Source organism: Phoxinus phoxinus (genome assembly GCF_949152265.1).
Source record: "Phoxinus phoxinus genome assembly, chromosome: 24".
In the NCBI taxonomy this organism is placed as follows: Eukaryota; Metazoa; Chordata; class Actinopteri; order Cypriniformes; family Leuciscidae; genus Phoxinus; species Phoxinus phoxinus.
Genome location: NC_136899.1, coordinates 13713553 through 13740920, shown reverse-complemented (window position 1 = coordinate 13740920; position 27368 = coordinate 13713553). Strand labels below are relative to the sequence as shown.

Genomic DNA, 27368 nt, shown 5'->3' with positions numbered 1-27368 from the left:
TTTACTTTTTCTAAGTCTTCAGAAGCTCTGTAATAGCTTTGTGTGAGTAAAAGACCACATGTAAGTTAAGATTCACTAAAATGTTCAGTGTATGGAAAAGAGCATCTTGGACATTCTGCTATACAGTAAATACTCATTTTTGTTTAACTGAAAACTACCATACAGATTCAGGGAAAATTTACAGATTTTATTTTTATTTTTGAACTATTCTTTTAAACAGACATTTGTATATTACTCATGTAAACCACTCACTGATGCACATTTAAATCAATGTTACAACAATACATTTTGCATCTTGCTATTTGGGTGCCATTGATTTTCTTTTTCTTTTTCCACGGCTCCTTTTTAGCTAATGCTTTTGAGGGTTGGATTGAAAGCGTGTGTATAGGCCCATGTGGTCCGGAGACATGTAGCATTAGGGAAATGATGTGTCCATCTGCTGGGAGAGAGATGAGTTAATCTGCCTGGACGGCACATGGGTTTTGGTGCCTCGGTCTCTGTCAAAATCGTCTTTTGTCATATGCGAATAACCTGCGTTTTTACTGTTACGCAATTTCACAAGACACAAGCAGGAAATTTGAACATATGAACGCACACAAAAAGATTATTGGCTATAATGGCAAGATATTTGCGTCTCTAATCAGTGAAAAATTTTTTTGAGGCAGCTCCAGATTCTGATGTATCTGGCTCTGAGGCAGCCAGCCTTAAAACCTCTGTCTCGTTCATCATTGTGGCATTCCCATTGTTGAGATGTTAGCCTGATATAGTGAATGTTCCCCCTCCTCATCAGCTTCCCTCAGAAATACAAATTCAGCAGAATGCTGCTTTTTTTTTTTTTTCAATGAATAAATTGAGTGCATCACCATGTTGAAGGACGGTGTTTAGGTTGAAGAGTCAATGAGAGTGCGCGCCTTCCGTGAGAGGAAAATGGAAAATATTATAAAGATCTCTGCCGTGCAACAGCACACTCCTCACGAATTGTGCTGAATAGAGGACTTTGCCACCTGCGTAAGAAGGCATGTACAGCATAAGATGCTTTTTTTAATCAATCAGCATGCATATGAACAACCCACCGCACTGCTGTGTGTGATAATATACTGTACAGTTCATGGCATAAATCGAATCATTCACACCTGAAGAATGGATACTAAATCAACGAACAATGAATTTAATTGGAAATGAATTGGTGACAGCTGGTCATTAACAAACAATATGTAATGTTCAGTATGTTTATTTAACTGCTCATTAGATTGTGTACATTAAATATTACATTGAAAAGCTTTTAAAAACGTTTCAATAAAATATTACGTTTTATTAAATAAAAAGTAAACATTAGTATTAAATAAGTTTTTATTAAGTAATAAATAATAAAAAAGTACCCTACTGTTCAAGAGTTTGGGTCAATAAGATTTGTATTTATTTGATCAAAAGTGACAGTAAAGACAAAATCTATTTAAAATAAATGCTGTTCTTTTGAACTTTCAGTTTATCAAAGAGTCCTGAAAAAATGTATCATGGTTTCCACAAAAATATTAAGCCACACTGATTTCACATAATGATATGGAATGATTGAACACTAAATCAGCATATTAGAATGATTTCTGAAGGATCGTGTTACACTGAAGACTAGTCACTAGAGAAATGATGCTGAAAATTCAACTTTGCCAGGAATTAATCACATTTTAAAATACAGTTTATAAAAATAGAAAATAGAAAATAGTTATTTTAAATGAACTAAAAAAATCCGAGATGGTCCAGCAACAGACATTCTACTAACTATAAGTAACTTTGCAACTACATGTCAACAAACTCTCATTAGAGTATTAGTAAACTGTTAGGTTAGGGTTAGTAGAATAAGTTGACATATACTGTAGTTGCAAAGTTACTTTAGTTAGTAGAATGTCTAACATTCGATGAACCATCGAAATAGTGTTGCCAAAAATCTTACTGTCCCCAAACTTTTGAACAGTAGTTTGCAAATCAAGTTTAATGAAATTAAACTACTAATCCAGTGTTTCCCAACCCTGTTCCTGAAGGACCCCCAACACTGCACGTTTTCAGAGCCCGTCTACAGAGGGCCTGGCCACTCCCTATTAAGTCCTATTGTACCGAATTTTGGTTGTAGTTCCACCAGAGTTCCACTGGGGGTGATCGCCCATGAGTGCAAAATGAATGGGAATCTATGGAGCTAGACGGCTAAATTTGTCTCTTTCACCCGATTGCCGTTGAGAAATCTCAGATTTGATTGTAGGTTTTGCAAGTTCAACATGGGTTATTTATAGGTCGAAATTTGAATGAACGAGTACTTATGTCCTTTCGATTTCTTACAGGTTGAGTTGTTGTTGCCCATAACACGCTAGCGTTCTGCTAATGAATTACGACCAGAGATACCGCTTGATGGCATCATGGCATCCGAAGCGGGACCAGAATGTCTTCTAGCAAAAACTCTTCTAGCACGTGTATTTACCGTACCTGTGTCAGCTGTGTTGTCGATGCCTCGAGAGAAAAGAAAGTGCAGAGCGCCAAAGCACCAAAGTGACTGAAGGATTGCCGTAAAGCAGTATCTCTGGTCGTACGATGTGTATGACATTATTGACATTTTAAAAGACTTTTTAAAGGAAATAAGTGACTAAAAAATCTAACACCCAGCAATGTGTAATTTCTTTGCATCTCCTTTCGAATACAACATTCAAATTACTAGACAAATAATTATATCATGAGAAAAGTGGATTTTGAGGGGTATAGCTCCATAGACCTCCATTCATTTTGCACTCGTCCTGTGAGCGCCCTCATATGGAACCAGAGTGGAACTGCAACCCCTTATTAGACATTCTCTGACGTTTTCTTTGTCTCCCTGATCAAACACCTGATTCAACTCAGCTCATTAACCCATGTGATACTGAGCTGATGAGTTGAATCAGGTTTGTTTGATTAGGGAGACAAAGAAAACGTGCAGTGGGGGTCCTTCAGGAGCAGGGTTGGGAAACACTGCACTAATCTACATTAAGTAAAAAAATAAAATCAAAATCGGTTAATATTTATCACCTGCATCTCTATTTGTGTTCTGCAGAAATAAAATCATACAGGTTTGAAACGTGGGCAGGTAAACGATCGAACTGTCCCTAATGTACATCAACGATGTTTGATTTATTATTATTATATTATTAATGAAGGTTATTCTGAAGGTCAGATTCTAAGACATTTAAAGAATCTGTTTTCCCCTCATACTGATATGAACCACAATAAAGATGAATTTTCTGCTCTTTAATTGTTTACAGTAAGTTCTCCAGCTAATATCCACATCTGGCAGGAAAGAACATGACTTCCTGTCACTTGGTGAATGAGAAATAATGCCCGGAAAGTGTTGTGCTGATGTTCATTCAGTCACGGCTCAGGTGAAAGATAGAAAACAGGGGCCAAACTGGCAGCGTACATTTGGTCACAAGATACATTTTTAGTCAGCAGCTATGGATTTGCTGACTCACAAAATATGAGTCATACTGTATGTATTCTGTTGAAAATGAATCACCTCCATCCACTCCTTCCAAGACACGTAGCACAATTAATAATTAACCTGTTACAAATAGCCTTGTATATGACTTTAACTACCTTAGAGTCGGTGAAATAATACTGGCATAATAATGTCTTTGAATTTATTTGGGCTTTTTCAGCATATTTTGATATGTGCAAGTACTTGATAATTTGATTGATACCATTTTTTTTTAATTGATGGCTCTATTTAGTCATACTTGAGGCCCTATGATTTTGCGATGTTGAAAACACTGACCGAATCCACTTTATGAAGACATGAACTTCATCTCCTGACATATACTGAGAGTCACTTCACCAGTTACAATACAGTAATTACAGTTACAATGAACTGTGAGCAGAGCGCAAATGCACACACATTCATATGACACATTCACTAACACAAACACACACACATTGTGTTTTTGTGTAGACATGAGTTTTCTACTACACAAACTTTACATTATATACAGTACACACACACTTTCTCCAGGACTCCTGCATTAAGCACATGTTTGTCTGGGTTGGAGCTGAGCGAGTCCAGTCCATATACAGACTCAAAAATGCCCATCTTCGCATTCCTCACCATCTCGCTAATCTGAAATCAATACACAACAAACCCAATCTGTGTGCCTCCCTGCCAGACAGCACGATCCCAGCACCTCCAACCTAGCAGTGATGATATAAAGAGGCTTCTCTGGAAGATTCAGACAAGTGTAGAACGGAGAGAGCTTTTCTTATTATGTAAACATGCTCACACACTGCGCTCAGGTCTTGGGGACGCTCTGGAGTGGTTTGATAAGCCTGATCAGTCCCATGTGTGTCCCTCTGACCAGCTGCACCTTACTTTACTGATTGGGCCTCTTCTGTTCCCTGTCAAAGATTGTGCTACATGTAAATATATATGTGTGTGTGTATGTGTGTTGAATCTTTCCTTCAGCAAAATATGAGTAGGCGTACTTTTGCAGAGAGATACGTTCTGTTGCTCTAATGGACAACAGCTACAGCTGTTCTTGTTAACTAACTATTACTTATTCCTTTTCTGATAATGGCCATACCTGTATTAGCCATAGACTGATATTTCATGTAAACAATGTATAAAGCAAATGAGTTTACATACATAATTGGGTAGCTGGCATTAAATGAGTCTAGTGACAACAGTGTGGCATACTCCCAACTAGAACTATTTTATCAATTTTTTTATACTTTATTACTCATATTAGTTGAGAGATGAAATTGAATATTTGTACTTTTAACAATGCATTTGTTGCACCACATGTTATTTAAATAAACTGAGTAAATTAATTAATAAATTAATTCAATCTAAAATATGTATATCATCTAGAAGATATAAACATAAAAATATAACATCTAGAAGTCAGGGGGGAAATTCATGTCATCTACCCAATTATAGACTTTTGAAAATGGAGGCTTTTGCTTAAAACCTTTCCCTCTGCCTTCATTAGTTTGGCTCATTTACTCTGGCCTTTAGGTTTGTAATCACCTTGCGGAGAGTGGTTGTCTGATGATGGCAGGTTATATGTGAGCAGCAGATTGGGCTTGATGTAAATTAACAGCAGAGCAGGAAAATGGGAGTTTACTAATGCATAGAAATACATAGTGGAAAAATATGTTTTTCCCAGTCAAATTGATTAATATATATATATGCACCCAGTAGCGACTCCTGACAGTAAATGTATCTTGTGCAGATTCTTGGGCTAGTTTATGAACGTTTTGTAAGCTTTATATTCTAATCGCTGAATACATGCAGAACACTTTTGGGAGAGGTTGTGTTATTCTGCCTGCTCTCATGTTGATTGACGGGCTTTAAGTACACATGACTCACGCATAGAATGCTATTAAAAATTACCTTAATGTAGGATTTATTGCCAGAACAGAACTACATTCACATGGGCACATTTAAACTAAAGGCTTTATACTTTCATTAATTTGATACGCTACTCCACTTAGGAAGAACAGACATGTCAACTAGTTATTGACCTGATGCAGACTAATATACACATAGCTGAAGCAAATTGATATCATCTTGGACTGGAGCGTGGTTTGCGTAAGGTGATGTGAAAACAAGCAAGGCAGCCGGAAATCTGTCCCAATAGAGCTTATTCAGAGCAGCGCCATGACAGGATAGACTTATCGTGTTTTCAGTGGCATCCGCTGAAAACGCCTGTATAAAACTTCTAGATCAGTTATAATTTTCCACAGCTGGTCCAAGTTTTTTGTCTACTGACATTTCACAAGAAATTTTAACAGTTTTTTGTCAGCAGGTCAATCCAAAAACGCATTAAAGGGGTGGTAAAATGCCCTTTTCACAAGATGTAAAATAAATCTCTGATGTCCCAGAGTGTGTGTGTGAAGTTTTAGCTCAAAATACCTCACAGATGTTAAAGTTGTCACATTTTGAGGGTCAGCAAAAACACACCGTTTTGTGTCTGGCCCTTTAAATGCAAATTAGCTGCTGCTCCCGACACAGAGGGCGGGGTTTCAAGAGCTTGTGTGTGTTAGCAGCTCCGATTACCTCACGCAGACACACTAAAATGACAGAAACTGTTCTGCCTTTTATGTTTAAACGGAGTCAGACAAAGATGGAGAGACTCAAGAAGTGACAACATGTAGAATGCAACAGGACGTCTCTGAAAGGTTAGTTGATGAATTTATGTTGCTGATGTGGAGTTAATCTTCAATTAGCATATTCTGTCATGATAATCTATAAATCGCTCGTATAGTAACTGTTGTGAGATGCGCACAGAGTGACTTTCTATTGCATGTGAAGAGATGGATGCTAAAGTTTGAGCTGACTCACAAATGTGCTCGACTACAACAACTCTCCCTCTTCTCAACATGGACTGTCTGTTCCCGGGGGCGGGGTTTATGTAAATTTTAGGGTTGATGATGTCACTAACCCGTGAGGAATGTCGTGTAGTCCCTACCAGCCGTTTGTTGTAGTCCTTAAAAAACGATTACTTTAAAAGCCAATATCTTCCTTTGCTTTGAACTTTGAGCGTTGCAACTTTGCAGATGTTGTTTTTGCTCAAACAGCAACATTACACACTAACTAAAGTTAGAAAAGTGAAATCATACTCAACCACCCCTTTAAATAATAGTACAACTCTCTGAAAAGATGTATGTCTATCCCTCATAGCCTCGCTTTCATTCCTGTTACTCGCCATGAAATCAAAATTGAGACTATTTACTTTGTTAGTGCACATTACTAGTTTTATGGTGACCAATTAACCAATGCAAGTTAACCAAAAACATTTGTCATGGTAATCTTTAATCAAAATCTGAAGTCACTCCCGCTCTGGAATGATTTTCCTTGGTTACGTCAGTTTGATGGCACCCAAAAATGAAAATTCTGTCAGTAATTACTCACCCTCATGTTCTTCTAACCCCGTAAGACTTGCGTTCATCTTCGGAACATAAATTAAGATATTTTGATGAAATCTGAGAGCTTTCTCACTCCTTCATAGGCTCTGATATCTGCCGGTGTAACAGCGCAGCGCTTCTGGGTTGTACGTCAGAACGTAGGCTCACTATGCCAGCATCACACACATGGCCAGCATCACACACACGACCGGCGTTGGCCAATAGTGAGCCTACATAACACAGTCTCACCCCAAAATGTCACATACTGACGGGTCTTGACCATACGGCAACATACGACGAAAAGGGTACCCTTTAACGTCCATGTGTGACGATTCGGCTATGGTTGGGTTTAGGTATGCGTTAGGGTACCGCTAGGAGGCGCTGCTGGTGCGCTTATGTCTGCGTCTCATATTGACGTTATAGGGGTACCCTTTTCGTCGTATGTTGACGTATGGTCAAGACCCGTCAGTATATGACGTTTTGGGGTGAGACCGGGCTGGCCTACAGCCAAGATGGCGCTGCTGTGAATAAGGTCAATGGCTTTCAATTAGAGCGTGCTGCAGTTCCATTTTTCACCACAGATTTACATTGGAACCAACCTAAGATTAGTTACATCTTAATATACAGGGGATTATACCATTTAGATTAGTTTGCTTTAGCCACTGACATCTCATTATTCACATTATGTTCGGAGTTTGAAGGATCAAAGTCATATAAAAGAAGCTATCGGCAACCATTACTACTGGTCAGATGTTTCCATAAATATCTAGTATGTGAGGTTGTCTATATGTTGTAACTAAGTTAAACAGTGCAATGCACACATTGTTTTTTTGTTTGTGGTGTATTGGTTGCAACTCACAACTACACTAAGCTGATGCAACATACCCATGAAGCAAGTGGCACTGAGATGTCATGCTGTAAGTGCAGCGGTGGCACTGCTTTCCCCTTTTTTCACATCTACATCTTTCTGTCCATGGAAGCTTTTTTCTGCTACAGAATCAAAAATAAAAAAGGCAATTGCGTCAGGAAGAAGCAGTCAAGCAACAGGAGGTGACAGTAACTAAGGGTTTTTGTATCTTTTTCTAATTTGATTAAGGCAGTTGTAGTTGCTAGGAAACATTGTTTGTTTACTGTGCTCACGTTCTATTGTTGCGTTGAAGTCTCGTTTTGTTCCAAAAAGAAATGACGAGTTTATCCGTTTTCACAGACAAGGCTTAAGCTAGTCCCGGACTAAAATGCAACTAAAAGCAACTTGTACTGACATATCTTAAATATATCAGTGCCATTTATTTTTTATTTATTTTTTTGTCTCAAGATTCACACCAGTAATGTTTTTTTTTAAGGCGTGTTAATAAAATCTAATAAAAAAAGTCGCAACATATATTTCTTGTTTCTCGCGATTGCAAGTATCTCACAATTCTAACCATTTCTCACAACTGTAAGATACAAACTTGCAATTGCTAGTCAAAGTATGAATTGCGCATATAAACTTACAATTGTGACGTTTTTTTCTCAGAATTGTGAGTCGCAATTACGTTTTATTACATGGCGGAAACAAGCTTTCATAGTCTGTCAGAACATTTAAACTATATTTGAATGTGAAGGATTACAAAATATTCAAAATATTAAAATAATTACATTTACACAATGAATACAGCAGGTTAAAGCAAGTACAACTCTAGTTTCTGCTCTTTATTGTGGCCTTCTTGCTTTAATGTCAAGCCAATGACAAATCGTCTTTGTCCCACCAGGTTAGATCAGTTTATTGCAGCCTCTTGCGCGAGTGTGTGTGTGTGTGTGTGACAGCTGTGGTCTAACCCGGAGCCCTGGCGCTGCAGGAGCTGTCTTGCACACAACAAATATGCGTGTTTACCATCCCGGACGATAATTCCTCTTTTTTTTTTTCTCGTCCTACCAAGCTGAAACGGGGCCAGAACTTTGAGCAACAGATCTGCAGTATAATTGCTGTTTTCTAAAGGCTGGCTTGTTTCAAGTGAAGTACGAAAGGCATGTTTGGCTTCTGTCATTTCCTAGGAAAGGAAGAAGAATCGAGAGGTTGTCACTTTGTTTTCTTCTCTGGTTGTTGTTAGTTCGGGCCCCTGCGGTGGGATCTGATGGCGTTGGCCAATTGGCTGTTTGCAGTCAAAATCTGGGAGTCAAACACAGCAGCACTTCTGTTGATGTTATTAGCTAGAATAAATGCAACACCATGCCAGTGTTTGAAAATAGATCACTACACATTTGATGTGCATGTTACTCCTTTAATGACATGTATATGAGAAAAGATTGTCTCATTTAGATGTTTGAAAAGTTTAACATTTTAATTTTAGTTTTGCTTTTGGTCATTTTGTTATGTGCTGTTTGATTCATTTAGATTTTTAAAAAGTATTTCTATAGCTTTTTTATTTCAATTTTACTAATTTTATTATTCAATTATCAACTTAATTTCAATAAAATTTCAAATTTTTAAGATTTCTGTTTATTAAATGTAGTTTAACTACAAGTTAAAGGTTAACATGTATTTGAAATGAAGCTGAAATAAAATAAATAATTTGAACAGTTAATTTTAATAGCTAGTTAACGATAACAAAACTTTGAATAACCAGTTTTACTAAAATAAATGTTAGCTAATAGCTATTATATATACATTTAATATTTTTAAATGTTTTTTTTTTATTTGGAATTGAAATAAATCATTTAATTTTTATTTCAAATACAAAAAAAAAAACGTTTTAATAGTTTATATGTAGTTAATGATAACAATAGTGTCTCTTTGAATAACCGTTTTTATTAAATGTTAGAGAGGGAAAATGTGTTGCGATTTACTAAAAATCCTATGATTTTGGGGAAAAAAATTGTAAAAGAAACAAAATAAAATGACCAAATATTAACAAAGACATTTGTTTATTTTTTTTAGTTACACAATAATAATTATTAAATATATACATGTATAATCTATAAAAATACTTGTTGTTTTTGTCAAGTCAAGTCAAGAATATTTGTATAGCGCTTTTCACAATACAGATTGTATCAAAGCAGCTTCACAGTATTAAATTAAAATAATAATAAAACGTCCATGTTTGGTAATGCTAATCAATAGTAATATTGATTGATTCATTAAATTGAATATCCCCAACTGAGCAAGCCAAAGGCAACAGTGTCATGGAGTTCAATAAAAAAAGTTGTGCTCATGTAAATAACACTTTTGCATGTCATATTGCTGTATTTGTCTGTTGAAATGAATAATGGAGTCATACTGCAGACTACAGTCACGTAGTCAGATTTTTTTCATTATGGTTTGACTCAGTATTTGATCAAGATCGAGTTTCCTGGTTGTTCAGATACACTGTATTGCCTTTGTTATAAGAAAGTGATACAGCTTGTAGACTCTAGACATTGCAAATATTAAGGTGTGTGTGTGTTATCATCCAAGTCTGTTTATCTGGCCGTTGCTTCATTTCCTCCATCCTGTAGAGCTCACTGGCAGCTCAGATCATCTGTGGCGCAGAATCCCGACTGCAATTTCCTAAGGTGATGGAAACACGCATGTGGATGGTGTGTGTTGGGAGGTCGCTGTGGCGAAGAGGCATAACATGTTTACCAAGCATGCAGGACAAGCGCGCTCCAACTGCCCTTGGGTTCATATGGCTCCCGCAAATCCGCTTACATCAAAAGTGTGACATCTGGATGAGAGGACACCCTCTGTGCTGTGTGAATCATGTACCAGAGCGAGTGTGTTCAGTTCTGCTACAGGATCCCTCAATGCAGAGGTTAGATTCACACCTGCCTGTAGTGTTCAGGGAAACCCATTCAGATGAGGAGAATCTGTATACTGTAGTTCACACAGTTGAAGATGCACACATTCCAGGCTTTGAGCATGAGGAATTATGTCAGATTATGCAACAAATATGGACAACGGGACATGATGTCATGCTTTAGAGCCAGGGTTGTTATAGTTGACTAAAACCAATACGATAAAAAACAATTTAACTTAAGGTTTTCTACTTTAGTATAGTTTAAAATGCATTTTATTCCTGTGACGCAAAGCTAAATTTTCAGCATCATTACTCCAGTCTTCAGTGTCACATGATCATTCAGCTCATTATTATTATTATTGAGAACAGTTGTGCTTCTTTTTCAAGAACATCATTTATTTGTAATATATTTTTTGTAACATTATAAATGCCTCTACTTTCACTTTTTATCAATGAAATCCGTGCATCCTTGCTGAATAAAAAATTATTACTTTAAAAAAAACATACTTTTTAACGGCAGTATAAATTAAATAAAGCATCTATTTCATCTTTTATTATTCATAATTAGTCAAAACTTTATATTGTCTATTGATCAGATCTTAGGCATAGAATCTCAAGCCATGTTAGTGATGTCTTTGCTAAGCAAAGCAGACAAGATCAAGGATAATACAATACAATTATACAATAGAATACAATTAAGTATAATATAAATAAAATCAATGCGTTTCACTCATATTATCAGAATATCAAACCATATTAACAAACACTTTGTTGAATATGTGTTGAATGAACAAAGAAATGTTAGCAATAGTATAAAAAGTCAACTGTCTTCATACATATGTTCAAATAAAACCTATACCACTCTTTCATAGGCCTTTTTGCTCTGAATTTAAATTAATGAAAAAAAAATGGCACAGCTTTGATCATATAAGATGTTTTTTGGAGACAACTAATATGCATTTTATGTAAGTTAAAGACTTGGTTGATTTACATTACAAGCTATAATTACATCATACGGTTTGGTCAAATATAACAACATCTGCACCAAATTGCACATTTTCCTGATTTTGAGCTCCATATACTATATGGGCCATAAAACCCTGATGTATCAAATATGATAACTCAACCAAAAAACACACGTTCTATATTTTTATATATAGCCCCCTACTATTATTTCATGTCAGACAGAGAAAATGATTGGAGAAATCTGCCAAACTCATTTAATCAGCATTAGATTTTGATTAAAAATTGCATGTACAAAAAAATAAAATATTGTAGCCTATGTATAGGCTACTTAACTTGATGGATTGTTTATAAAAATAGATTAGGTGAATTTTCATTTCAGGCCAACTGTGGATTCTCCCTCATAGTCCTCACCAAACGAGAACATTAGTCTGACTCTGACTGTTGTTCCTTTTTGCAAAAAGTTGTGGGGTGATATAAATGAAAAGCATGTATGGATCCAGTGGAAATAGTAGGCATAACGTTACTATTCAACACGCTTTAATTTAGAACGCACTGATTATTATTTAGGACGGATATGCGAATTAGGACACAGCACTGGCGCAGGATTCAGCACTCCTGTTTTGCTCAAAAATGCAGTTGATTTCTATAAAGCTCAAGAAATATTTTTACCAAAACGCCCTCCCACCTGTACGATTAAGTTAAGTGACAGCCTTCCATGCAATACCTGTAGGTTCCTCAGAAGCGGCTCGCTTGGTTTCTAAATAAGGTTTGTGTCGTGCGCTCGGTGTGAGACTGCATTTGTTTGAGTCAGTGCTCTATATATATGTGCTCGCTGTTGTTAAGAAACAAGTTTTGTGTGATTCGCCTACTTGGAGAGCAGGTATCCTCGTCTCACCCTGGGTATTCTACTCCTCCTCATCCATAATTGATCACACAATCACCTCTAGAAAATCGAGTTAAGCCATCTACCTCTCCCGCGAGCGTGCCAAACACTGATACGTGGAGAGTTGCCAAAATCTCTTTTCCCTTCCAGTTTGAGGAACAGTGTTTTTAATGCACAAAGACGATCAATGCTGCGTTCAAAAAGCGCAAGTTAATCAATGCGCAGGAATGTGTTTTGCTGTACAGTTCTTATTACCTTCACTCGAATGCCTTTTCGAATCAGTGCCGTGTCAATAGCATGCATAATGATCTCTCTGGCTCTTTCAAGGTACGAGTTTGACGATGACACTCATTCCACGGGCTCAGACGTTTCAAAGCTTCCTTTCCGAGCAGACTGAGCAGGAGCAGAACCAGGATCAAGCAACAGCGGCCTCTAGCGGCCACGATAGGAACTGCAGCGCCTCGCCGCACCGTTGACATGCACTGTCATGGCTTGACGAAAGCCACGACTCCCGGACATTCCAAAGCTTTAGGAAGCTCATAGACACATGAACAGTATGAACTCTCTTTTTTTCTCTCTCTCTCTCTATATATATATGTATGTATATGTATGACTTAATAATTATTTGTAGAACAGGGTGTATACTCTAGGAGCCTCTTTTTGTACGTTGAAGAAAAAAACAAAACAACAAATGCCAAAAAGTTGTACCATAAACTTTATTTTCCTTGTGTAGTTTAAGACAAATGGACTTTCCGCGGTTATTTTTCAGATATACTGTAAATATTAAAGCGCTGTAGCGCTTACATCCCTAGTTTCTTGCATTTTTGTCTGTCTATAATGGGACACTCACTTAGCTTCTGTCAAACAAGGAACATGTTTATGTTTAGCACCCTGCACTTTTAAATTAGAGCTTGTTTTGCACTTTTGACGTTTTCTTTGGGTTTCATTATGCCATGATGTCTGTAGATGCGTGCTGTGTGGTGTTTTGGGGAAAACAGCGTACTTTTAAAGGATAGTTCACCCAAAAATGGATATTCTGTCACTGTTCATTCACTTTCCAAACAAAACTTTTTTTTTAGTTTTGTTTCTTCTGTGGAACACAAAAGACTTGTTTAGACTGTCAGTCCAAATCTGATCATATTTAACAAGTGAACGGCAACAACAAAAAAACAACAACATGAAATCCGATATTTACAAATCTGTTTTGAGCTACATTTAAATGTGGTTTGAAATCCTATTCAAATCTCATTTCTAGAAATCGGTTTTAGTCGGTCTGCTCTGATCGTAGCATTTTTTTTTTTACTTTCTCATGCCACGTAAACTTATATAATACTATATATAAAAAAATTATAATAATATTCTATATAATATTGCAATGCAACACTGCAAACCCCTCTATGCTGTTTTTGCCGTATGTGGACCAACGCAACGCAATTATTCCGGAAAATGAAAGTGCGATATGGGACACACAAATCATATCTGAACAGTTTCGATACACATTGGAATCTGATCTAAACTGAATTGACTGTCCACAATCACGTCTAAACCATGAACGAATCAGATCTTTTCAATGAATCAGTTAAGCCATAGCAGAGCCCGTCTACGGAGAGCCTGTTCACTCCCTATTAAGTCCTATTGTACCGAATTTTGGTTGTAGTTCCACCAGAGTTCCACTGGGGGCGATCACCCCCGAGTGCAAAATGAATGGGAGTCTATGGGGCTAGACGGCTAAATTTGTCCCTTTCAACCGATTGCCGTTGAGAAATCTCAGATTTGATTGTAGGTTTGGCAAGTTCAACATGGGTTATAGGTCGAAAATTGAATGAACGAGTACTTATGTCCTTTCGATTTCTTACAGGTTGAGTTGTTGTTGCCCATAACACGCTAGCATTCTGCTAATGAACGCTGATTGGTCAGTGAAGGACTGGTTACGACCAGAGATACCGCTTGATGGCATCGTGGTATCTGAAGCGGGAACAGAATGTATTCTAGCAGAAACTCTTCTAGCACGTGTGTTTACCTGTGTCAGCTGTGCTGGCGATGCCTCGAGAGAGAAAATAAAGTGCAGAGCGCGAAAGCACCAGTGACTGAAGGATTGCCGTAAAGCAGTATCTCTGGTCGTACGATGTGTATGACGTCATTGACATTTTGAAAGACTTTTTAAAGCAAATAAGTGACTCTAAAAAATCTAACACCCAGCAATGTGCAATTTCGTTGCATCTCTTTTCGAATACAACATTCAAATTACTAGACAAATTATATCTTGAGAAAAGTGGATTTTGAGGGGTATAGCTCCATAGACCTCCATTCATTCTGCACTCGTCCTGTGAGCGCCCTCATATGGAATCAGAGTGGAACTGCAACCAGTCAGAAGCCGGAAGTGTAGCGAGAGTGAACCTTCTCCCCTTATTAGACATTCTCTGGCCATAGTCACTAGAATTTGAGCAAATTTCTAAGGACACTGCAACGATCGCAATATGACGTCACACACTCTACGGCGTCTTTTTAAGTACATCATTCAACATCTAATGCATCAAATATGCAATCTTACTCCAATGTACTAGGCTACAACAGTGCAGTCCAGTAGATTCAAAGTTTGCGTTCTTTTAATTCAGCTCAGAGCGTATCAATCTTCTATTGGTCAATACGAATTTGCATGTCAGATTTTGATAAACGCCTTGTCCACACTCTGGTCCACACTATTACATTTTCATTTGAAAACGCATCTTTTTCTCTTTGGTTGGGCCTTCCGTCCACACGGAGATGCATTGTCCTGCGAAAACGCTTTCCCAAAGTGGATAAATTTGAAAACGTCATTTTCACATTGTAGTGTGACCTGTGAAAATGGAGGCATTTGAAAACGCTAACGCACGTTTAGTCATGTAAGTTTATACTGCTATTCTGCCTGTAATATGCTATTCACTTACACACTGTTGCTAAAATGTTACGTTGCACACTTTTCATATCACAGTCCTGCAAAGATGACGGAAAATTTACTCGATTCCTATCCTGCGGCAAAACATGAGCAGTTGTGTTTTAGGCCAAACATATAATGGTGAGAGATATTTTGCTAAATAAAATGATCCTGCCTGAAAAATAGCATGATAACTTTATAGAAATGTATTCGTCCAAATTTGTACTTAAGCACTATTATATGACGTTTTGTAGTATAAATAGTGCAAGTAGTGTGTTCACACTGAAAATTCCAAATAGAAAACGTTCACTTAAAATAGGCATCAGGCTGCTCGGATGCACTTAATCAACCGAAAAAACGAAGTGTGTAATGTTGGACACTTCATGCACTCAACTGTCACAGACTCCCATGTAAAATGGCAAAATAACCTTATAAAATTCCTACACTACACAGTTGAGTACATTGTCATTTGGGACGCAACTTTTGTCTGTATCATCTCAATTTTCATTGTTTTAATGAGGTTTTACGTAGGCCTATGCGTAGTATAGTTTTCAAACGCATCCGGATAAATGTCGACGTAGCCTAAACTTCAACTTTGGAACGCAACGAAATGTGAAACTAACATTTCCGGACTCCAGCATTCACATGCCTATGAATAGAATGTCGTGTGACCGTCCCTTTTTTTGAAAAACACAGTCTGAATGAATCATTTACTAATCTGAGGTCAATCTGGTCGCAAGGGTTAAGACGACGACAGTCAGACAGGTTTTGGAATGACACAAGGGTGAAAAATGATCAGTTGCATTTTTGGATGAACTATTCTGTCCAATGCCCTCCCCCCCCCCCCCCCCCAAAACAACCGTATTTTCTATTAAGTTAATTTCTGAAAAGTGTCTACACACTGGATGGGAGGTTCAGTTCATCTGAAGCCTCTCACACTGCAGAAGTGCCTTCAGACTCTGCTAGACTGAGACTCTGGCTGGAACGCTGATTCAATTAGCATCCCTCCAACCATCCAACATGTGTATAACCCAATTACGTTTATCTGTTGACGCTGCATTCGTCTAAAAGCAGAGCAAAATATCCGTTCTCTCCCCGCACAGGAAAATGCTCAACTCTTCTGAATGTCTTTGGGTTTTTTCAAATGGTCTTGTATAGATAGGATGATAGAAGTGTGCACAGAAACAATAATGCATTCAGTGAGACAATCAATTTACTTTAATACTTGACCATAAAATACCTTTAAATGACTGTTGATCTTTTGTCTCATTGTGGTAGAAAAACCTGATTTGACCAGAATAATAACATGCGTCATGATGTGGAGCTAAATGTTTTAGAAGCACATTATGAATTGTCATTTTTTTTCCCTTTTCCACACGTAATTATTTGCTGATACTCAGAGGTTCATTCTAGGCAGCGTTTAGTAGCACTTGAATGTGAATCAAACCTGTTTTCTTACAGTATGCATTGTACATCATTTAAAAATGTCTTTAAAAAGGGAATGTCCTTTTCTAAGGGATATTTGGTCAAACACTGTGTTGTTTAATACCATGATATTCCATTGTTCGGGAATTTCCCTTTGGGATTTTTCCAGAAATCATTTCTTGTAAGATGTCTTTCTGGTTGTGTTATAGGATTTACACCAGGTTTAGTTTGTGTGTGTATGCTTATTTGCAATTGTATGTTGTTTTTAATCCATGTTTTATTTTAAGGCATTACGTAGATTTTGTCCTGTGTGGATGTGTCAATGTTTACTGAGTAAAATAAAATGGACTTTACAGAAACCCCTGAATACAATGCGTCTGTGATAAAGAAATAATTACCAAAAATATGTGTATATATATTTCTTTAAAAAATACAGTGAGAACAAGTAATATTGTGAAATTATATTCCTGTGATGGTAACGCAGAGTTTTCAGCATCATTACTCCAGTTTTCAGTGTCACATTATCCTTCAGAAATACCGTAATCTAATATTCTGTGCTCAAGAATCACGTCTTATCAATATTGAAAAAGTTATATATTTTTTTTGGATGAATAGAAAGTTCAAAAGAACCGCGTTTATTTAAAATGGCAATATTTACTGTCTCCTTGCTGAATAAAATAACTTCTTAAAATAAAAGAAATCTTACTAACCCCAAACTTTAGAAATGTAGATGTGATCTTTCCCTTCATACTTGATATTTAAACGAGTATATAAAAAAATAAGAAAAGCAAAAAGTCTACATTAAATGTTAATATCTTTATATAAGTCTTAAACACCATCATTCAGGCATAATACAGTCTCATGAAGCCAAATCCCATGTCTTTTCAGAGTACCAAGCCTAATTTTTGTTTTGTTATCAAATACAGATTGCTTTGTGAGATCGAGGATAGGATTGAAGCATCAAAATGTGATTCATTTTATTCCTGTATATGTTAAGTGCCCTGTGCTCAAACGCCAAACCTGAGCTCTTGAATGATCCGAATCATTTAAAGTCATTATTCCTCACAATGCAAATCATATTCCGCCTGTAAGCTGAGCATTGTCAGTTCGACCTATGAGTAATGAAGCCTTCGTATCCTCGTTTTCACTCGTGAGGCTGGTACGTCCATTTCTGCAGAGAGAAAGCATTCAACTCAAACTGAGACACGAGACAAGGATGTGATTCTGAGAAGATTCATCCACTCAAAAGCTCTGAGATCCAATCATTTGATAATTAGAGTCACTCAAGCTAAAGCGTTGCTTCGGTGTCTGTTCAGAGTGACCGTGCTTAGCTTATATATGGCTTTGATACAGTCCAGAAAGCTTCTTAAGCAGATTACCTGTCACACAGTCTTCACAGAGGACATTTTTCCACAATGTGCACATGAAGAGCAAACATCCAGCACCATATGCAATGAAATGCCATGAAATGTGGGTTCTGGGCCAGGCTTGAATGGTTAATGCACTGATGAAGATGATGAAGATGATGATGGTGGTGGTAGCGGTTCATCAAATGACAAATTATACACACGGCTCCATTAATCTTCTACATTATTAAGAATTTCCCCTCTGATCCATCCATTAGTATTCAGGTGCGAAAGCATTTCTTGGCACTGGTGTTTGGTTTGTGTTTTATGATTTCGGCTCTTCAGCCAAAAGATAGTTCTCCCGCGTAGACGCCAATTTATCAGTTTGAACTCTCGAGTGGTGGCATCTCATCTCTTTTGTTTTTGTTTTTTATGAGCCCTCACTACCTGAAAGTTAACATATATTTCTTTATCTCTCGCCCCACTTTGGGTCCCCTTTTTCATCCTGTCATAGACACAGCCATGATCGTATGGGTTACGCTGCCACAGAAAGAAAACATTCAGTTTGAGTTCTGAATAAAAGAAGCATTAGTACTGCTGTGTTAAGGGTTTTTCATTAGTTAAGGAGAACGCGGCAGCTAAGCGAAACTGATCGACATTTACCTGTCTTTTGGCAGGGTGCAGTTTGATTCTGTAGTCCTCCCTCTTCCTTTTCATCCTGTAAAAAAACAGTTTAGAAATTTGAGTGACTGTTTCCTCTAGATGACCGACATTAAAGGCTACTTAATCATTTTATTAAGCAAACACTGCCGTATGGAGATAAGCTCGCTTCACTGCCAAACAACAAACTGCACGCTCAGTATAAAACTTGGTGAGGCTGGCAGCAAGTGTGCTGGACATATGGTGAAGGCGAGGGATTTCACAGCCAGTTATCGGAGACCTCTTCACAAACCAGACGATTATATCTTCATACCTAATGAAAGCTATGGGCAATGCATTGTTTTTCAACCTTCAGTCACAACATGCACAGAACACAAGTCTGCGCTATTATACCAGCAATGAATCTGTTCATACTTCCTATTTAGTTGTTACCTCTAATTACTTCCATATAAAAAATAAGAAATTATGCTTTTGGCTGTTTGCTAAAGCAAATCCTCACGAGGTGGATTGAACCTAAAGTGAAAAAACATCATTATGATTAATAAAGTAAGATGACATACCTGTTCAGCCACGTCACTAATAAAATCACCAGAAGAGTGACACCGACCAGCCCTCCTCCAATATACACATACAGCATGTAAGGAAGACCCTTCAAATCTGAAACGAGAGACATTTTTTGAAATGTTAACTGATATTTATAGGTTGCAAGACAATGAAAACACATTTGCACTCATTATGGGAGAAGTGTTTTTTTGGAGCCATTTCGTTCTGGTTTGAAAAGCAAAGTTGAACCAACGTCATGAAAAGTGAGATGCATCATCAGTTTCAGAGCATTTCTCTGCATTTATTAATGAGAATTCACTTTTTAATCCAATCACTGCGCTGCATTATGCTTGAGATCGCATTACATCAATTCAAAAGTCACAAAATACTGTTTTAGTGCGGTTCATTCACACTAGTGATGGGAAGTCCGGTTCTTTTCCACGAACCGGTTCTTTCGGACAGTTCGTTTCAATGAACCGGTTCACCAGTTATTTTACGTCATCACGTAATGACGTCAATTCTATCATCCCGGCGGATAAAAATACATTCAAATAAAGGCATTTCTAATCATAACTTCAGTTAAATAATAGTACTCCTCGTCATAATCATCTTGGATGATTTGATAATGAACCCTGTAATAGGCTACAGGCGATGTGCAAACGCAGATGTTTTACAATTTGGTTCAGGACAGTCAGTTTCATATTTTGTGCTAACCCTTATATGCATGTATATTTCGTCAATTATTATTACATTTTCTGGACTTTAGCGACCCGGTTCTATATTTAACACAGATGGCTCTCTAACTGCTGTAATAGTACAAAACTCTCCTGATATTTTAATAACAATGACAAAGGAATAAAATAAAGCATATTTTTTTTACCCTTTGGAACTTGGAAGAGTTCAATTTGAGCAGATGCTTTTTACCATCATCAGAGCTAATTTCCCAGTACATTCAGCATCTGCTCATATTCACAATCTTAATAATTTTATCAAAACTAGACATTTTCAACACTTTCAAAATCAATATTTTGATCGCTGACAGCTTCTTCACCAGATCCACCATCAAGTGACAGTGACACTAATATTTAATTGCGTTCAGTACTTGCTCCGCAGTAAATCGCTAAAGTTTTGCTGATGATTCTGCAATTGTTTATAATCAATACATTTAGGGAATACTAAGGATTTTGATGTCTAACTTTAAAAAATGAATGAGGGGGAGGGTAATGAATGACATCCCAGGTCGTTAAAAGAACTGAGGTATGCGTTTAAGGGTTTAAACTATTTTTGTCTGTAAAAATTCACTTTAGTATGGCAGTGGTTCTCAAACAGAAGGCCGGGGCCCACTAGGGGGCCTCAAGATAAGTTAAATGTTACAAATAACAAAACAAGCATTAAAATAAGCTACAATCTTATTTCAATTCAGCACCAAACATTTTAATTATAATTATTTTGTTTTATCATATTTCAGTCAAAAAATTTGATCTGTTTATTGTTTTTTAAAATAATTATCATATTTTTAACAGAAAATTATTGCATGATAGGATTTTTACTTAAAAACACTACCATTCAAAAGTTTGGACACATGAATGTCCTTTTGTACTGGTCATTCTCTTAAAAGGACGCAGTGTGGACAAAAAGGTGCGGAAAGGAAAGAAAGAGTCCCATCCTTGTCCTACCTTGAGCAGGTAGAGTGGTCAGCAGGACTGTGGTGGACTGCAAACCGGCGTCTGTGCTGAAGTTGCAGCGGTACAATCCTCCGTCTTCTTTAATGATGTTGGTGAGGTGTAGACTGAACTCCAAAGCATCACTGCAGTTCACTCGTCCTCTACTGTCGAACTCATTCAGCTCCACTCCCTCGCTCAGCACCTGACACGTTGCTATAATATTGCTACTGCCCTCCTCAGTGTTCAGTTTCTCTATGCTTACTTGTAAAACCTCACCGTAGTGGACAAGGTCACATTTAATGGTCAGGTTGTCGTTCTCTGCCACCACCAACTTAGTGTCCGGTTGAATAGAGATGGTGGTGGTGATTGCTAGAAAAAAAGTAGGAGAAATGTTATTCGGGATCAATAGACATGTAGCCCCGCCCCTTTTCGACACTGCACTCGTTGTGTTCTGTCTTCCGGTTTGTATTTCCACAGCATGAAGTTCAGATTTTGCGGATTAAAAAATGAACCGCTAATTTTTAAATCTTTTGACATCCTCTTCAAACATTACAATGCTCATAACTTTCATTAACTCTACAATAAGTAAATCCACTAAACCAGTTACAGTACGTAGTTACTCATCGACAGCGATGCCATAGAAATTTACAGATCTATCACAAAAACAGAAGTTCAAACACAAATTTCTAAAGATGGTTGCGTGCTTGTTTCTCTGGTACATAAAGTCAATAACATTTGAAATTGTTAATCTAATAAGTAATTCACACTGTATAATTTAGTATCACAATTCTGGGTTACACCTAATGAATTTAGTGCGCGACCAATATGGACTTTTTTTTTTGGCCGCTATCTTAAGAGAGAAGGAAGGACTATATAAAGCCGATTGGCCATATATGATATCACGCCATTTCATTTAAAGACAGTAAATAATACATGGATGACAATGTTACCATGAAATCAAAATGAACAATTTAATTTTTTTATGGAATAGTGCAGTATTTGTATTATCATGTAAATTACATTTAGCCAAGGCTGCAAAGCCGACTCCGTGTTATAAATATGTTAGACCTATAACTTCTGCCACAAAATATTGCTTTATCAATAATCTTCCTAATTAGTTTCATCATCTCAGCATCCCAGATAGCTTAGAGAAGGTTAAAGAAAATAGTCCAACGCCATGGTACAACGAGCACACTCAGGCCCTTAAGAGAGCAGCCAGAAAAATGGAGCGCAACTGGAAGAAAACAAAACTAGAGGTATTTCGGATGTCATGGAAGGAGAGCTCGATTGCTTACAGAGAGGCTTTAAAAGCTGCTAGATCTGCTTATTTTTCAACCCTATCATGTCATAGATCCTCTTCTTAATATCATTAATTAATCTTTGTCTCTAGGATACATACCAACAACCTTTAAGCTAGCTATGATTTAACTGCTTGTTAAAAAAACACAACTTGATCATACAAAATTAGTCAATTACAGGCCGATCTCGAATCTGCCTTATCTGTCAAAGATAAAAAGTAGTATCCTCACAACTGTGTTCCTTTCTAGAAAGAAATGATATCTGCGAGGATTTCCAGTCCGGATTTAGACCATCCATAGTACCGAGACAGCTCTCGTTAGAGTCACAAATGATTTGCTCTTATCATCCAATCGTGGTCGTATCTCTCTTTTAGTGTTACTCGATCTTAGTGCTGCATTTGACCCCATTGACCACAACATCCTTTTCAATAGACTAGAAAACTATGTTGGCATTAGTGGAATTGCACTAGCATGGTTTAAATCATACTTATCTGACCGTTATCAGTTTGTAGCAGTAAATGATGAGATGTCTTATCGATCACAAGTTCAGTATGACGTACCACAAGGCTCAGTACTAGGACCGCTGCTGTTCACTCTGTACATGGCATGCTACCATTAGGAGATATCATTAGGAAACATGGAATTAGCTTTCACTGTTATGCCGACGATACTCAGCTGTATAATTTTTCAAAATCTTACGAAACCTACCAATTCACAAAATTAACGGAATGCATAGCTGATATAAAAAAATCGGATGACTAGTAATTTCCTGCTACTAAATTCGAAAAAAAACAGAGATTCTAATTATTGGACAAAAAACTTCCACATGTAATAACCTAGAATACTGTCTAACACTTGATGGCTGCTCTGTTAAGTCTTCGTCGTCGATTAGGAACCTCGGTGTGCTCTTTGATACCAATCTTTCATTTGAAAGTCACGTGTCTAGTATCTGTAAAACCGCATTTTTCCATCTTAAAAATATATCTAAATTACGTCATATGCTCTCAATGACAAATGCGGAACAATTAGTTCATGCGTTCATGACCTCAAGTCTAGATTATTGTAATGCTCTACAGGGTGGTTGCCCTGCACGCTTAATAAACAAACTACAGCTAGTTCAAAACGCAGCAGCTCAAGTTCTTACCAGAACCAGGAAGTATGACCATATTAGCCCCGTTCTGTCAACACTGCATTGGCTGCCTATTAAACATCGTATACATTTTAAAATATTGCTGATTACTTACAAAGCACTAAATGGTTTAGCTCCGCAGTACTTGAGCGAGCTCTTAACGCATTATAGTCCTTCACGTCTATTGCGATCTCAAAATTCCCGCCAGTTAACAATACCTAGAATATCACAATCGACTGCTGGCGGTAGATCCTTTTCTTATTTAGCACCAAAACTTTGGAACGGTCTTCCTACCATTGTCCGGGAAGCAGACACACTCTGTCAGTTCAAAGCTAGATTAAAGACACATCTCTTTGACCTAGTATTCACATAATACATTATAGACTTCTATAATTCAATGTTAGGCTGCATAGATTAGGTCAGCCGGAACTGGGAACACTTCCCTTAAATCCTGATGTACTCGTTACATCATAAAATGAATGGCATCTACGCTAATTTTAGTCTTTGTTTATCCCGAGGTTTTCCCGCAGCCTGCCGTATCCAGATCTGACGAAGGACCTTCGCCTGGACCCGATGACAACGCAGTGCTGAAGTGCCAACTAGCCTCTCCCTATGGAGGATCCCTTTACCACTCTACAGATAAAGCATTGTGGGAAAATACGGTTCGCGTACCTACCCCGAAGTGATAAAATAAAATACAATTCTGTATCAAAATGTATAGGCAAGACAAGTATTTTGTTTAGGCATGGTTTGTAGGGAATTACAACCCTGCGCACATATATTCAAATGCACATGACTATATAATTAATTATTGATGTGCACGTGAGCGCCATTAGCGTTTATCACAGGTTTGCGTTTAAAGTCAGTTTAGAGAACGGTGTCGTCTAGTTAGCGCGGCCCCTAATTTATTAACAAATTATCATTTCGACGGAAGTGAATCAATCAAAACTAACTTTAGCTGGAAAATAACATTATTCAAGAACCACTATAAAGCCAAAACAATAGATTGTTACCTTAAATTATACGTTTATCTCTGTGAAGCTGCTTTGAAACAATCTACATTGTTAAAAGCGCTATATAAGATGACTTGATTATTTACTATAAATGATTTATCCGTGCACATATATTTTGTAATTCATATGCCCTTGTATTCTTTAATCAAAATAACATCCCCTCTCTCAAGCAACGACATCTCTTCTCTGACGATGTGTTGGCACGAGGGCGGGGCAACCTGTCAATCACATGACATCACAGCAATAGCAAACCTAGCAATCCAACAAATTCCTGATGGACAAAATCAAATCCCACCCTACATTTTTCTTGTTCGGAGAAGCCGTTTCACTCGGAAATACATTACAATCGCAACTTGCTTTTCATGCCGAATATTCTAGATAGAACTGTTAAACAAAACAAATGAAGGCTGCGTTTGCATAAACGCATTTGCTGAATGGGTAGGCTACTGCGTTCATAGCAGTGTAAAAAAAAAAAAGAAGTATTTTCTGACACTTATCGGCCAAACAGAAAAAATTGTCGTCCCATAATTTAAACAAAATTGGCGGTATATATTGGCTAACCATTAATTAGCTCATGTGTCTTCATATGTAATGCCGAAGATGGCAAAAGTGAAATGTTTTCAATCACCTGTTTTTTCGACTAATGTGTCTTTTGTCCATGAACCCTGAGGATATGTCTGCAGAGAGCAATGATACTGGCCGATGTCATCCTCGGTGACGTTACTTATGGAAATGCTGCCATCCATCTGGGTGGTTTTCAGAAACTCCACTCTACCGTCATAAGATGATTCGAAGTTGGTGCCATACTGAGGATGATAAATAGCTAAAGGTTGTGAAAGAGACTCTTTAGTCCAAGAGACCATAGTGAGCTGGCCAGTCCACGGACACAGGCAGTCCAATACCATTCCCTCCTGCAGTGTGACTGTTGATTCTGGGGCTTTCATCTGAACAGAGCCTAGAAGACCATTGCAGAAGTGTGGGAAGGCAGACACGGATTTAAAAAAGACACAAAGTAGAAATATCGTATTACTTACACCAATGCCAATAAAGCTATTTTGAAACTCACTCGTCTCATTTATTTGATCAAAGACACAGTAAAACATTGATATTGTGAAATATTATTCATTTAAATATATATTAAAATGGCACAGCTGGATTTTCAGCATCATCACTCCAGTCTTCAGTGTCACATGATCCTTCAGAAGTCAGTCTAATATGCTGATTTACCGCTCAAGAAACATTTATTATTATTATCAGTTGAAAACAGTGCTGTGTTACAGTTTTTTACAGTCGCTAGGACACATTTCTCAATACTTGGGTCACTTTTTCAAAACTCTTCACACAGAGCACAACAGAAACTATATGTGGGCTAAACTGTGGATCATTTATCATTGCTTTGGCACAAAATGCATTCAGTGACTACATCTTTCAAAGTACATTAATTCTTGTCTCACTTCGACACAACAACCGCCAAAACTCTGTGTACCTACAGGCCAATTTGCACATGCTTACAAACTGTTTTCAAAACTGTTAAACTTAAGTTCAAAACAATAACATAATAAAAAAACTGTATACGACAGCATTTTGCCACATTTCTACAGTAATATTGTAAAGAAATATATTTTGAATCTAAAAATGAAATGGTATAAAAACAATTGGACCAACCACAGCCAATTCCTATTGTATCTGTATTGGTGGATGGTGTAGACAAATGTTTGTACTTTGAAATTAAAAAAGAGGAAATATATAAAGTATTGAAGCATATACGGCATCATGTCTGATTCATTCTAGTTTGCCGTGAATTTTAAACAGTAGAGAGGTAAGAAAGCATTTACAGAGGAAAACTGTATAATGTGTAGTGTTTTGTAGGTCATTGTTTTGTAGGTGATAAAATGTTTGTTGGCTGTCAACATTTGCTAGTGTTGTGTTGATTTGAGACATGTATGAAGTGATGTGGTAGTTTTAGTGCATTTTGAAATGAACTGCTGTGCCGAACTGAAAGTTGGTTAGGAGAACTGTGTGAAGAGTTTTGAAAAAGTGACCTAAGAAATGTGTCCTAGCAACTGTAAAAAAAACACATTTTTGCGGAAACTGACTTTTTATGATTATTTGAAAAAGTTCAATAGAATTTTCTGTAACATTCTACAAGGACACATGAAATATTTCAAAGGTGACAGTAGACACTTATATTATTATATAAATATTACATCAATTACGACCTTTTTTCAGATTTGCATAAATTTTAAATTACCATTCTGTTTTATTTGTATATATATATATATATATATATATATATATATATATATATACACACACACGTTTAGTTTTATAAGGGTACAAAATACAATGTAACCAACAACCACAAGTACAAATGAAAGTTACTTTCAATGTAACCACATATCTCCTTTTTAAACTAAGCAAAATCAATTACTGCAGACGTTTCCTTCAATAATAGTCTATAAAAAACTTTTTTAATGTATATTCGTCATCAACAAACAGTCAATTGAACTCGTGCGTAAACAGGAACACTGTTTATGAATGCAAGATAAAATCCATTCATGCTTACGCGTCCTGAAATATAGATATAAATGACCAATAAGGCACAAACAATTGCTTATAGCAAAGCATTTAACTACAGGCAAAGGTTCCTACCTTTGCTAAAAAACTACATTACCTTTCAGAAAACAGAGCGGCATCATGAGTACCAAGAAGTACCAGTAATCCCTTTGTACTGCCACCATCTTGCTCCTCTGAGACAGAATGAATACAGCATTGACGGGACTGAGGCGAACCACAGGCACGATCTGTGTTCAGCTGCAAGAGTCTGCAATCACCTCCTCAATCAGCTGTTAAACACTGT

The 27368-nt window shown here is 37.1% G+C and overlaps 3 protein-coding genes across 6 annotated transcripts in view; 1 reads left to right on the top strand and 2 right to left on the bottom strand.

Annotated features, from left to right (window-relative positions):
* The window catches only part of dok6 (docking protein 6), a 63374-nt gene extending 49274 nt beyond the window's left edge, over nt 1-14100 (top strand). Inside the window, exon 8 of one of the 4 annotated variants that reach the window (XM_079601871.1) lies at nt 12844-14100. In XM_079601871.1, the coding sequence (XP_079457997.1) occupies nt 12844-12992 (149 nt within the window). In that variant the 3' untranslated portion in view covers nt 12993-14100. Of the gene's footprint in view, nt 1-10386; nt 10683-12843 lie in introns of those variants that run through there. The other 3 variants (XM_079601873.1, XM_079601874.1, XM_079601872.1) reach the window with 3 other exon arrangements.
* A 3366-nt stretch (nt 14101-17466) lies between these two features.
* Nucleotides 17467-27311, bottom strand: cd226 (CD226 molecule). Its single transcript, XM_079601870.1, has 6 exons — nt 27183-27311; nt 25137-25463; nt 21081-21437; nt 19422-19518; nt 18865-18919; nt 17467-18741 (listed from the first exon to the last, which is right to left on the bottom strand). The coding sequence occupies exons 1-6, from the start codon at nt 27247-27249 to the stop codon at nt 18610-18612; spliced, it is 1035 nt and encodes a 344-aa protein (XP_079457996.1). The 5' UTR covers nt 27250-27311; the 3' UTR covers nt 17467-18609.
* Nucleotides 27254-27368, bottom strand: part of rttn (rotatin) — a 55188-nt gene continuing 55073 nt past the window's right edge. The window contains exon 50 of the mRNA XM_079601865.1: nt 27254-27364. The gene's annotated coding sequence lies outside the window, so the exon portion shown is untranslated. The remainder of the gene's footprint in view (nt 27365-27368) is intronic.

Bases quoted from the DNA above. Each gene is read 5' to 3' on its own strand.
- cd226 (XM_079601870.1), bottom strand. From the start codon at position 27,249: ATGGTGGCAGTACAAAGGGATTACTGGTACTTCTTGGTACTCATGATG. The intron at 21,438-25,136 runs GTGATTGAAAAC...CTTTTTTTCTAG, and splicing joins CACATTAGTCGAAAAAACAG to CAATCACCACCACCATCTCT. The intron at 18,742-18,864 runs GTAAATGTCGAT...TTTCTGTGGCAG, and splicing joins TGCACCCTGCCAAAAGACAG to CGTAACCCATACGATCATGG.